Source organism: Chrysemys picta, chromosome 4 (genome assembly GCF_011386835.1).
Source record: "Chrysemys picta bellii isolate R12L10 chromosome 4, ASM1138683v2, whole genome shotgun sequence".
NCBI lineage: Eukaryota > Metazoa > Chordata > Testudines > Emydidae > Chrysemys > Chrysemys picta.
This window is the reverse complement of record NC_088794.1, coordinates 59,104,704-59,116,322: the sequence shown is the minus strand read 5'-3', so window position 1 is coordinate 59,116,322 and position 11,619 is coordinate 59,104,704. Positions and strand designations below refer to the sequence as shown.

Genomic DNA, 11,619 nt, shown 5'->3' with positions numbered 1-11,619 from the left:
AGTACAGCAGAGCAGTTAGGTTTTACTGCTCTCTGGTGGCAACTGGTGGAATGACGGATCACCCATTAGAACTGCAATTCTACCAGTTCTCTCACTGGAAGATGGGAGGACGAACTGGTTGGGAATTTTCCAGTGAAACGTTTTTCACTAGAAAACGCCAATTTGTCGAAACCAAAACTTCTCCCGGGAAAGGGGCAGTTTCCACAACTTTTTCAACTCGAAGAAAAAAAAAGGAAAACAGTTTCAAAGCTGTCACCGCATTTCATTTGGACATTTTCGAAACCAAAAGTTCTGGTTTGAAGCAGCTTTTCGTTTGAAATGCAAGCTAATGATAATGAAATAAAGGTAAGAAGATGAAAAATTGTCCGAAGTGGAACAAAACATTGATTGACCTGAACCGATTGCTTTTGGAGGGAGGCGGGAGCGGTTGGGTATTTTTTCCCCCCTCCACATTTTTGGTTTACAACATTTTTCAAGATTTCAACTTTTCATTCCAATTCAGGGTGGGAAAATGTTTTGATCTCTTGAAAAATTGTTGCAGGACGGGAAACCTGGTTCCCACCCAGCTGGAGTGGCTGGGTTAAGCTAATCATGGGAGGAACCTCCTGCCATGGGCCCCCCCATCCCCATCCCATCTCTTCCCACTTCTATTTGGTCATCCAATCCCTCCCCTCCATGACTCCAGCAGCACCTCCCTCATCTCAGCCTCCTTCCTTGTCTGTTTCCCCAGCTTCCTCCAGCCCATTCCCCTCCTCCCACAAAGAGGCGGATGGCTAATTAGCCAAGAGGACTGCCCACTGGGTCCTGGGGCATTTGTCAGATCCTCTAGAAAGGCTCTGCTCACGGATCCAAATCCCACCCTCCTGTCACATCTGAATTTTGCAGATGGCTCCTTCTCCGCGGGATCCAAACTCTGCAGCTTGAGCCATCTTTGCCTGAGGCAGAGGCTTACTGGCCTCCACACCTAGCTAGCCTGCCCATCTAGCTAGCACGGCTTACAATAGCCATGTAGACACGGTGGCATGGGCTAGCGACCCGTGTATAAGTCTGCCAGGGAGCCTGGCTATGTACTTGGATTGCTCGCCCATGGTGCCAAACGACATTACTTTTTACTACTTGCTCCAATCACACCTTCCTCTGCAGTGTGGTCTGGGCAATGGGAACAGTAAGGGCTATGCTGCCCTGCCTTGATAAACCTCAAAGCAATTTACAAAGGTTAGTAAGTACCATCATCCCCACTGCAGAGATGGGGGAACTGAGGCACAAAAAAAAGTCCAGTGACTCGCCCAAGTTGACAGCAAGTGAGCAACAGAACTGGGGATAGGATCCCAGGTCTCCTGAGTCCCTGTCACTTTGCTGTGACCACTAGATCTTGCTGTCTGAGTTCTCCGACATGAAGGATTGGAGTCATCCATAGACAGCCTAGAAGAGGTTGCCGAGAGCCCCAATCACTCCAGGTCATCGAATGAGTCATCCTCCTCCTCCTCCTCCTCTTCTCCAGAGAGAGGAGCATTGCCCCTGGCTGACTGCTCCATGATCTTCATCCAGCGCTGCTTCAGCTCCTCCGTCTCCGCCACAAATGTGTAGGTCTGCTTGGACTGGACCAGCTGGAAGAGGTGACGGGGGTCACTCTGGGGCGGCTCCTTCACCTGGTAGCCCAGCAGGGGGATGGAGGTGTGAGCCTTGACATCCTGGAGGGAGGGAAGGACAGACAGGGGCTCAGGCTTGTTAGCGTCAGTATTTGCTCCCTCCCTCCAGTGGAGACAGCCAGCACCAGCTTTACGCTGCACAACTCAGACGAATTGCCAGGCTGCTGCAACTCGAGCAGGGTCTCAATACAAATGCAATAGGAGAACCAAGCCCTCGCCTACCTGGGGTGCCGCATACATGTACAGCACCAGGGGGTCGTCCTGTGGGATCACGAACCAGCCCCGCGTTCCCCCTTTCCCGTTCTTATCCAACAGCTGCAGGAAACTGCACATCAGGCTCTGCCCCGAGATTTCCGCTGATTCTTTCTGCCAAGAAACCAAGAACCCCCCTTTATAATCCTTCCACACGCTCATGGATTCAGGCTTACCCTGAGGCTTCCTAGTGAGCTAATACAAAGGCAGAGGGAAGTTTTGACCTGTGGAACTCACTGCCACATGATATCACAGAGGCAAAAAGCTTAATAGGTTTCCAAAGAGAGCTAGGCATTTGTGTCTACCCACAGTACAGAGGGTAATGTTTTAGAAGGATTATAAACCCTCCTGCTTCAGGGCACAAGCCAGCCATTGCCTCAGGTCAGGAAGAAGCATCCCTCATAGGCACTTTAGTGCATAAGCAAAATTGTCCACTATAAATTTTTTTCCACCTTTCTCTGAAACATCTGGTTCTGGCCATTGTCAGAGATGGGACAGAGGGTCTGATCCAGTCTGGCAAATCCTATGTTCTCACAGTTTGTCTTTATAAAGCACCTTTTATCCTCTAGGGTCCTAAAGCACCTGGCAAACCGATGTACAGAGTCCATAGGGACTGTTTCACCCACGGCTGAAATGCACCCATCTCTGGGGTGGAAAGCAGCAGCTGTTTAACATGGCATGGCAACGTGAGAGCTTTGTACAAGTTGTGAAAAATCCCATTTTCGGTTGGAACAAGGAGGCGATCGAAAGGCTGGTGGAATGTAACAGTCCCTGCTGGAATATGGCCTGGATGCTGGGTCTAACATCCCACCTGTTAAACACTGCCTGAGAGTTTTAATGACCATGATCAAGCAGCACCTTGGATTGATGTTTTTCATCCAAATTCTGGAACCTGGAAAGCTCAGCGCCCCCTAGTGCCATACTGGTGCACTACATTCAGTACTGACTAGGAGAGTAGAGTGCCACCTAGTGAAGCAGCAGCCCATTACTGGACACTCCCATCCAAGCACCCGGCCAGCTTGACGCGTTTTAGCTCCTGGGACGCACAGTACACAGGGGGACTGTGGACAATCATGACCCCGGGGTTCCAGGGAGGTTGCTGCACCGGAGAGTGGCTGAAATCACTGCCCTTGCTTCTCAGCCATGCTGTGTCCCCCAGGCTTCAGATCCAAATTCGGTGGGTGGGTTTGTATCTGTTACCATGTCAAAGAGGGCTCTGAATGAATCAAGAAGAGCAAACCCAGGCTGTTTTGAGGAACATGGAGAGGGCAAGTGCCCAGATCTGACCACCTCACTGGGAACTAGTCTGGAATAGATCCTAAGGTGAAAGGCGCCTTATTCTGTTGGAGCGGGTCTGAGCCTATCCCATTAGCCGTGGGACAACCGCTGCATCCACATTTGTGTGTTCATGTGCGCACACACGTCTATGTATCTGTGTTTGCCTATGCATGGATATCCACGGATGGGTGCAGTCGTGTGTCTGCAGGTGCACATGTGTGTATATTTCTGTGTTCAAATGCACGTGTGCGTACACGTGTCTGTGGGTACATACCTAGAAATACGTGGTCACTACTTATGCTAAACAAGCCATTCCCTCTTGCCTCGAACTGTGACACTCTGAGCCAGTTTCCCAGACCGGAAGCAGAGCTCTGTGTGGTTCGAAAGTGTGTATCCCTCACCAACAGAAGCTGGTCCAATAAGATATCGCCTTCCCCACCTTGTCTCCGCACACATGGGTCCGTCAATGGGTGTGAACAGTCCTGTGTGGCCATGTCAATGCAGGCGCACATGGGGGTGAGGGTCTGCGTGTGAGCAGTGGTGTCTCTGTGTGTGTCAGTGTCTCTGCGTGGGTCTGTTTGCGTGGAGATTTGTGGGGGTAGAGGTGGGTTTTTCTGTGCCAGCCTCAGTTCAGCACCATGGACAGAGCACTCTCCTTTCCCCTGGGAAGTCACAGCCAAGGTATGGTAGCCAGGAGAGGCTTGTGGAGTTCGCGACCCACCCCAGGGCTAAGACAGCTCCAAAATGTGAAACACTGGGTCACAGCACTCACCACGCAACCTTAACTCCAGCCCAAGCAGCCGCAGGAGGGAGTGTGCCACACCATGGGCCAGCGAAACCCAGTCATCCAGGAGGGACAGAACCAGCTGCCCCTTCTCCCCATCAGGAGCTCGCAAGCCTCACAAACCCCGATGTGCAGTAGGTCGATATTCCTGCCCTCCCCTTATAACTGGGGAATCTGGGGCACCCAGAGGTGAATGGCTGAATGTATAGAGATGGGGAAACTGAGGCACGGAGAGGCGCTTGGCCTGATTCCTAGAGGTGCTGAGCACCCCAGACTCCCACTGACTTAAATGTGGCTGGCGATGAGCACCAGCAGCTCACAGGTGACATGCCCAAGGCCAGTGGCAGAGGCAGGAAGAAAGCCCAGGACTCCCGCCTGACAGGTCCCTGCTCTAATGATTAACCCATGCTGCACAGTGGGTGGGACAAGCAAGCACGATCCCTGCGTTTGTAATGCAGGGAACACAAAGGCAAAACGCCCGCCCCCCGCAGATTGGTGGGCAGACGGGCCCAATGAAATCCCCTGCTCAGGGCTTCCCAGAGGCAAGGGGCAGCTCACCAAAGCACCCCACTTGGTGACCGCCACAGCAGTGTGGGAGTGCTGTGCCTGACATGAACCCAGCTGAGCTGACGTAGCCGCGGATTCCCCTGCAGGAGGGAAGGAGCAAGCCAGAGACCCCGGGGCAGGAAGCGGGCAGGGCTGGAAAGGGGCAGCCGCGGAAGAAACCAGAGACAGACTGCGGAGCAAGAGGCCTCCCCGGCTGCAGCCTCACCTCGAGGATCCCCTTGTGCTTCCCCTCTCGTTCCTCAGGCAGCAGATGCCCCGTCAGGAAGACGTAACACTCCAGGCAGACGCGGTTGGGCCGGTTCCTGTCGTACTGCAGCGGAGCTCTGTAATCGGAGCACCGGGCGCACACCACCTGCCCCACGAGAGAGACCCTGATCAGGGGCAGGGAGGGGCTGAGCCGGGCACCGTGGGGCCCTGAGGGACAGCACCCACCTCTTTCCCCACGCCACCAGTAAACAGGCGATCCCCCGGCCCCTGGTGGGGAATCCCTGTGGGGAAGGGTTTTTCCTTCTCCTGGTGACCCTTAGCCGCCCCCACCCCCCACCGAGGGGCTTTATTCTCCCTCCTCTGCCCCCTGCAAAGGGAACTGTGTGACCCCTTCCTGTGCGGGGGACGGGGAGTCGGACCCCTCGCTGGCCCTTCCAAAGGGCTGGTCCTACAAGGAGGCAGTGGGGTCACTCACGTAGCCACAGGCCCGACAGTGGTGCCTCCTGCGCGTGATGGCGTTGAAAGGCTCCTTGCAGCGCATGCACATGGTCACCAGCTTGTCCCGCACCCACTGCGGGGCCCGTCGGCCCAGCTCCTCCGACTTGAACTGCGCGGGGGAAAGGAGAGAGCACGGCTCGGTCACCTCGGCGGAGCAGAGCCGGGACATGCCACAGGGGCTATGAAGGGGACTCTCTATTCAGGCGGCTGGACATAGGCAGATCCTGTGGGGTTTTCTAGCTCCCAGCCTGTGCTGCCTAGTGTCACCGCACGGGGTCTCCCGAAATCCTGGCCCAGATTCAGCCGTCATGAAAGGAACCTGATGACCATAATGCAACCTCTCTCCCCACTAGCCCACCCTTCCTCTGCCTCCAGCCGTTCTCTGCTACTACCCCGTGGGGCAGGGGGAAGCTTGCCCGTCCCCACAGGACTCTCCCCAGCTCTTCAGGGCTTCCTGAGGGTAAAAGGATGCTTCGAGAGCCTTAGCCCAGAGCAGCTAGTAGCCACAGGACCGGGGGGGGGGGAGCTTACAGCAAATTCCTGGACCTCCCCATCAGGCCCGTGAACTGCTGTCTTGAAGCTCTCGCTCTGCTTCTCTTTCTTGGCAATGGCGTCCTGGAAGGCCTGAGGAACAAAGGGGGGTTAGGGCTGTCACAGCCCATCCCAACGGCAGCCCAATTCCGTGAGCAGCTGGTCTCAGGCCAGTTCCCCATGGGAGTGCAAATACCACCTCCACTTTTGGCACCAACTGGCCCCCTTGGAAGCTGCCACAGCAAAGACCACGGATTGCAGGGGCCACGGATACTACATCTGATTAAGTGGGGCTTGGTCAGGGAACCAACGCAGGAATGGCAGGGGGTGGACTCCTCCCCCAGAGAGCAACACACCAGCGCAGAAAGCCACCACACACCCCCAAACCCACCCCTTTGCACTGCCACGCAGGAGACCATCCTGGAGCACGGCCCCACAGCACCCCACGGATGCAGATCCTCGCACAGCCCCTCCGCCGCCTGTCCTGCCCGTTGCAAGCTGGAGCCTGCGCGCAAGGAACTCTTCCCACCTGCAGAGGCAGAGCACGGATTGGGACCCACAGGAGGCGAGTCTGTATCTCCTTATTTAAAATCACATGACTCCCCCCCGGCCAGGGACCAGGGGCTGCGGCGCGCAGTTGTACCTTTATCCAGGCGTTCATCTCCTCCTGCGACCTGTGCCAAAGGGGAGACAGTGGTTAGAGCATGTCCCTGGGCTCCTCAGCTGGGGCTGGAGAAGGAGGGCCCTTCACTCCCTTACCTGGCTTGCAGTTCCAGCGACCGCTGCTTCCCTGAGACCAGGAAGGAGTGAGGGAATTCCACATCCTTCAGTACCCGCACCTGGAATCCCGGGGGGGGGACAGGGACATTAGAACTAGAGCCAGAGCCCGCCGGCCCCATGGAAGGTCCAGTCTGGGTCTCCCTCTCAGCTGTACAGACACCCGGTGGCTGCGAGGGCTCTAAGTGTGTATGGTCTATGCCATGGCTCTAAGTCCATGGATTCAGGGCCCAAGCACAGATTGAACATGACCCTATGGACACTGCTGACTGTGGCTCCTAAGAACTCTCTTTGCCTGCTCTCTGGACGTAGCTCCAGGAACGCCTGCTCCGAGGGCTTGGCTACACTTACGAGTTACAGCACAATAAAGGAGCCCCGGGCGCACTAGCTCACTCCCAGTCCCCACTGGCAAGGCACGTAGAGCGCTCTGACTCCACGGCTACAGCGCTGCTGGTACTCCACCTCGGCGAGAGGAATAACGTTTGCTGTGCCCCTTCTGGAGCGCCGCGGTGCCAGTGTGAATGAGGTGTTGCATTACTGCGCTCTGATCGGCCTCCGGAAACGTCCCATAATCCCCTTAAGTCAAGTGGCCACTCTTGTCATTGTTTTGAACTCGCTGTAGGAATGCGGATATGGTGTTTGAAAGCTCCATTTCTGACAGCCGGCTGCTTATCTGCTCTGAGACAAAGCAACCATTAGTGTGGAATGCTGTGTGTGAGAGAGAGAGGCGGGGGGGAAGGAGGGTCTGCTGCTGTTTGAACTTACAAGACAGCATGCTGACATGCTCTCAGCCCGCCAAAACCCACTCTCTCTCCCCCCACATACACACCACACACTCCCTGTCACACTCCACCCCTCTCCCCATTTGCAGTCACTTGCATGCTGGGATAGCTGCCCATAATGCACCGCTCCCAATGCCGCTGCAAGTGCTGCAAATGTGGCCACACCAGTGCGCTTGAAGCTGTCAGTGTGGACAGACTGCAGCGCTTTCCCTACTGTGCTCTACAAAGGCTGGTTTAACTCGAAGTGCTCTACATCTGCAAGTATAGCCATGCCCTGAGTCTGCAGGGAGCTGCTGTATGCCATAACAGCGCAGGCTTTGATCTTAGATACCGGGAGCTAAGCAGGGTCACACCTGGCAGTATTTGCACGAGGGACGTGAAAGGGAGAAGAAAAACACCCCAAGTGCTCCAGAAAGTAGAGTGGGCAATGCAGCACGAGGCGCTCTTCCCTCTGTGTCAGCAGTGCATGTCGTGCTACTGGGGAGGTGCTCGTTCAGGTGAGGTGGAAATTCAAGGCCCTGGTCGCTTGGGAATGTTTTCCCAAGCATTAGACCAGCTGCCCTGGCCAAATCACATTCTGCTTCCCTCAACCCCTTCCTATAGTTTCCACTGGACACAGAGTTGTTCTTCACTTCCTGTCATACAGTGTTGCTGTGCCCTATTAAACAGCAGCCATGTTCCGCCCCAGAGGTGGCTGCCTTTCAGTGGTGCTCTGGGGCGGGGGAAAGCTGCTCCCTGTATAAATGTAGGCGATAATAACGTGTAAGGGTTGTCTGACCTTCATGCCCTCCACATCAATCCGCCAGCGCACCTGGAACTCCGCCCCCACCTGGATGACCTTCGGCACGCAGAACAGCAGCATGTTGTTGAACTGAGTGAGGAAGCAGATGTGAGCTGCTGGAGGGGACCATGCAGCAATGGTACACTGAGCATGGGCGGGGCAGGACCGGGCCACCATCCTCTGGCAGCGCCAGTCAGGATCTCCAGGCGCCCCGGGCAAATGTCCAACAAAACAGCGTTTGGCAGCACATGCTCTGGATCTATAGGTACCAACGCTTGGGGTGGGGTGCGGGGGTTCAAAGGAGCCTATGGAGTTAGGGGCCGAAATCCCAATGGAATTGGAATTGAGTGATGAACTCAAATGGCTCGTCTGCCCTCCTCCCCCCAACACCCCCCCACACTCCCCCCAAAGACGAGGGATTTCCAAAGCACTGTCTGAGCAACCGAAGGGTTCCCTTGTGTGGGGGATCAGAGGCTTTGGAAGCAAAAGGCCCGGACCTCCATGCTTTGCCCCTTATGGTACCATTTACACCTGGGCACGGTGGGTGTCCAACACTCCCAGATCTGTACAGTCCATGCACCCGGGCTGCCCTGGACACTGGGACCAAAGCAGCGGGGACATCAGGCTCACAGTCTCCAGCCCGGCCAAGCCTGCGAGCGGTCAGGGTTTTCTGTTCTCTCTCTCCCCTCAACCCTGTCCTCTTCCATCGATCCTCCTCCCAGAAACGGCCTTCCGCTTCGTAGTGCTGCTGACCCTCTCCTTTCCTTCCCTGCCCTCCCACCCCGCCTCGGCTGGCCCAGCCGCCCTCCTACCAGGAAGAGATACTTCTCCGACGTAGTGTTGTTGCGGAAGGAGATTTTCTGAATGGGGCCCTCCTTAATGAGCTCGTTGGAAGGGTCGACGATATCATCTTCCAGCCCCAGCCTTTGATACACCTCCCAGAGGTTCTGCAAACGCTCCTGGGGAGCCAAGAAAACAGAGGGGGATGAGGGAGGAAAAACACCAGGGGGGCTGATGCTGCAAGGTGCTGAGCACCCTCAGCACCCACTGACCTTGGCCTCCATCCTAGAGGTGCTGAGTGCCACGACTTCCTTTGTTTGTCCTAGGAGTCAGCAGTGCTCAGCCCTGTGCAGGAGGCACTGAGAACTCGGCAGGATTGGGCCAATGGAGAAGAGGAGGAAAAGGATCCGGTGATGGGGAGAGGGAGAAAAAACACCCCAAATCTACCAGCTTGGCTTTCAACGTCTCCTCCCCTTGCAGGAGGGTCTCTAAGGAAGAGGTCGGACACCCCAGAACCAGGGCAGGCTGGGTTTCTCCTTCACTTCGGCCAAGGAACTACAGCCCACCCCTGATCTGGCAAGGCAGGATGTCTCCCTCCTCTTCTGGCCACATGGAGCTGGCCACTCACTCCAGATGGATGGGATGGGTTGGATCTTTCTGGACAGGCACATCTGTTTCAGACCCCAGCACAAGCAGGTTTCTCTTTCCCTAGGCACAGGCGGCTCATGCCTACCTCAGAATGCAGGGGTTCCATGTCTTAGCACACGGCCTGCACAGGCTGGGCTGGGACTGATTTCTCCTTAACCCGTTCTGAGAGCAGCTTCCAATACTGTCTACACAGAAATCTGGGGCCAGATCCTCAGCTGGTGTATATCGACCTAGCTCCACTGAATTACACCGTCTGAGGGCCTGAGAATACAAGGATGCCCCAGATGCAGGTTAATGAGCCTTGCAATGTGGCTACCCACCCACTCCCTATCACTGCAGTGTAAAGGCTCATCCGCTGCCGGTTTTCTGAGCCACAAGCAACCGCTATTCACCTACGGGCAGAGACAAGTGTTTGCAGTGTTGCTGCAGTGGCGCTGGTCCCAGGACATTAGAGAGACAAGGTCTTGCGACCTGAAGAAGAGCTCTAGGTAAGCTTGAAAGCATGTCCCTCTCAGCAACAGAAGCGGGTCCAATCAAAGATACCATCTCACCCGCCTTGTCTCTCAGAGACCAGTGTGACATTTGCATACCAACTGGGAACAGCACGAGGACTGCTGGGAAATAATAGACTTCAAGGCCAGACAGAATCATTCTGGTCTAATCTGATCTCCTGCATAGCACAGGCCAGAGAACATAATCCAGTGATTTCTGCACTGAGCCCGGCACTTCCATTGTAACACTTTGCACTTCCCTGTTGCCTTCCATCCGAGGATCTCAAAGCACTTTAACCACCATTAATGAATCAAACCTCACAACCTCAGGAGACGCAGTTAAGGGATCATCACCTTCTCTGACATATAAAGAAACTGAGGCACACAGAGGTGGAGCGAGGTCACACAGCAGGTCACAAATAGAATCTCTCTCTCCTGACCCCGGTTCTGCTTTAACCGCTACACCATGTATTCTCCAATTGCCTGCCTGGCCTCCTGGGACACTAGCTTGGGACACAGAGGATCAGGACAATTCCATGCTCTGCCACAGACTCACTGTGTGACCTTGGGCAAATCCCTTAATCTCTCTGTGCCTCGATTACCTATCTGTACAATAGGGATAACAGCCCTGCCCTGCCTCCCAGAGGGGTCGTGAGGAGAATGATCAGGAGGTGCTCAGATATTGCAGTGATGGAGGGCAGCAGCCCTGTACCCCTGAGACCCTCCCTGTTCCAGCACAGGTGCTTGGGAATGGAATATGGTCAGGGTGCTCTCTGTTACATATATATACAGCGTCTAGCATAGTGGGGTCCTGGCCTCTGGCTGGGGGGAAACCAGGAGCTAGCACGATACAAATCATAATTAAGAGCAGCGTGAGGGCTGGTACTCACCATTTCTGCAATGGCCGCATTTGAGTGTTTGGCTGCAGAGAAAATCATTTCCAGGGCTTCTGCAATGAAACCAGAAAAGAAACAAAGGCTTAGAATCCCCAAAGTACAGTGCAGAGGCAAACAGCGCAGAGGCGAATCATAGAATATCAGAGTTGGAAGAGACCTCAGGAGGTCATCTAGTCCAACCCCCTGCTCAAAGTAGGACCAATCCCTAACTAAATCATCCCAGACAGGGCATTGTCAAGCCGGGTTTTAAAAACCTCTAAGGATGGAGATTCCACCATCTCCCCAGGGAACCCCTTCCAGTGCTTCACCACCCTCCTAGTGAAATAGTGTTTCCTAATATCCAACCTAGACCTCCCCCACTGCAACTTGAGACCATTACTCCTTGTTCTGTCATCTGCCACCACTGAGAACAGCCAAGCTCCATACTCTTTGGAACCCCCCTTCAGGTAGTTGAAGGCTACTATCAAATCCCCCCTCATTCTTCTCTTCTGCAGACTAAACAACCCCATTCCCTCAGCCTCTCCTCATTGTTGTCAGTAGCTACCGGTGTGGTGCTCTGCTCTTGTTCCATGATGATAACAGTCAGCTACGTGCATGTTCCCTCTGTGTGCTGCCCCAGTTCTGCGCAGATAGTTGACACCGCAGACCCCAAGAGAACCCCCAAAGACCACAGACTCTAGTAAGGTACGAAGGCACCC

The 11,619-nt window shown here is 54.9% G+C and overlaps 1 protein-coding gene across 5 annotated transcripts in view; it reads right to left on the bottom strand.

Annotated features, from left to right (window-relative positions):
- Positions 1 to 241: 241 nt before the first annotated feature.
- Positions 242 to 11,619, bottom strand: part of FGD2 (FYVE, RhoGEF and PH domain containing 2) — a 60,945-nt gene continuing 49,567 nt past the window's right edge. For all 5 annotated transcript variants that reach the window (XM_065595047.1, XM_065595046.1, XM_065595044.1 and 2 more), the window contains 10 exons: positions 10,916 to 10,974; positions 8,919 to 9,065; positions 8,104 to 8,196; positions 6,526 to 6,605; positions 6,410 to 6,440; positions 5,767 to 5,859; positions 5,213 to 5,344; positions 4,736 to 4,882; positions 1,872 to 2,015; positions 242 to 1,691 (listed from right to left, as the gene is read on the bottom strand). In XM_065595047.1, coding sequence (XP_065451119.1) covers positions 1,449 to 1,691; positions 1,872 to 2,015; positions 4,736 to 4,882; positions 5,213 to 5,344; positions 5,767 to 5,859; positions 6,410 to 6,440; positions 6,526 to 6,605; positions 8,104 to 8,196; positions 8,919 to 9,065; positions 10,916 to 10,974 — 1,169 coding nt within the window. In that variant the 3' untranslated portion in view covers positions 242 to 1,448. The remainder of the gene's footprint in view (positions 1,692 to 1,871; positions 2,016 to 4,735; positions 4,883 to 5,212; positions 5,345 to 5,766; positions 5,860 to 6,409; positions 6,441 to 6,525; positions 6,606 to 8,103; positions 8,197 to 8,918; positions 9,066 to 10,915; positions 10,975 to 11,619) is intronic.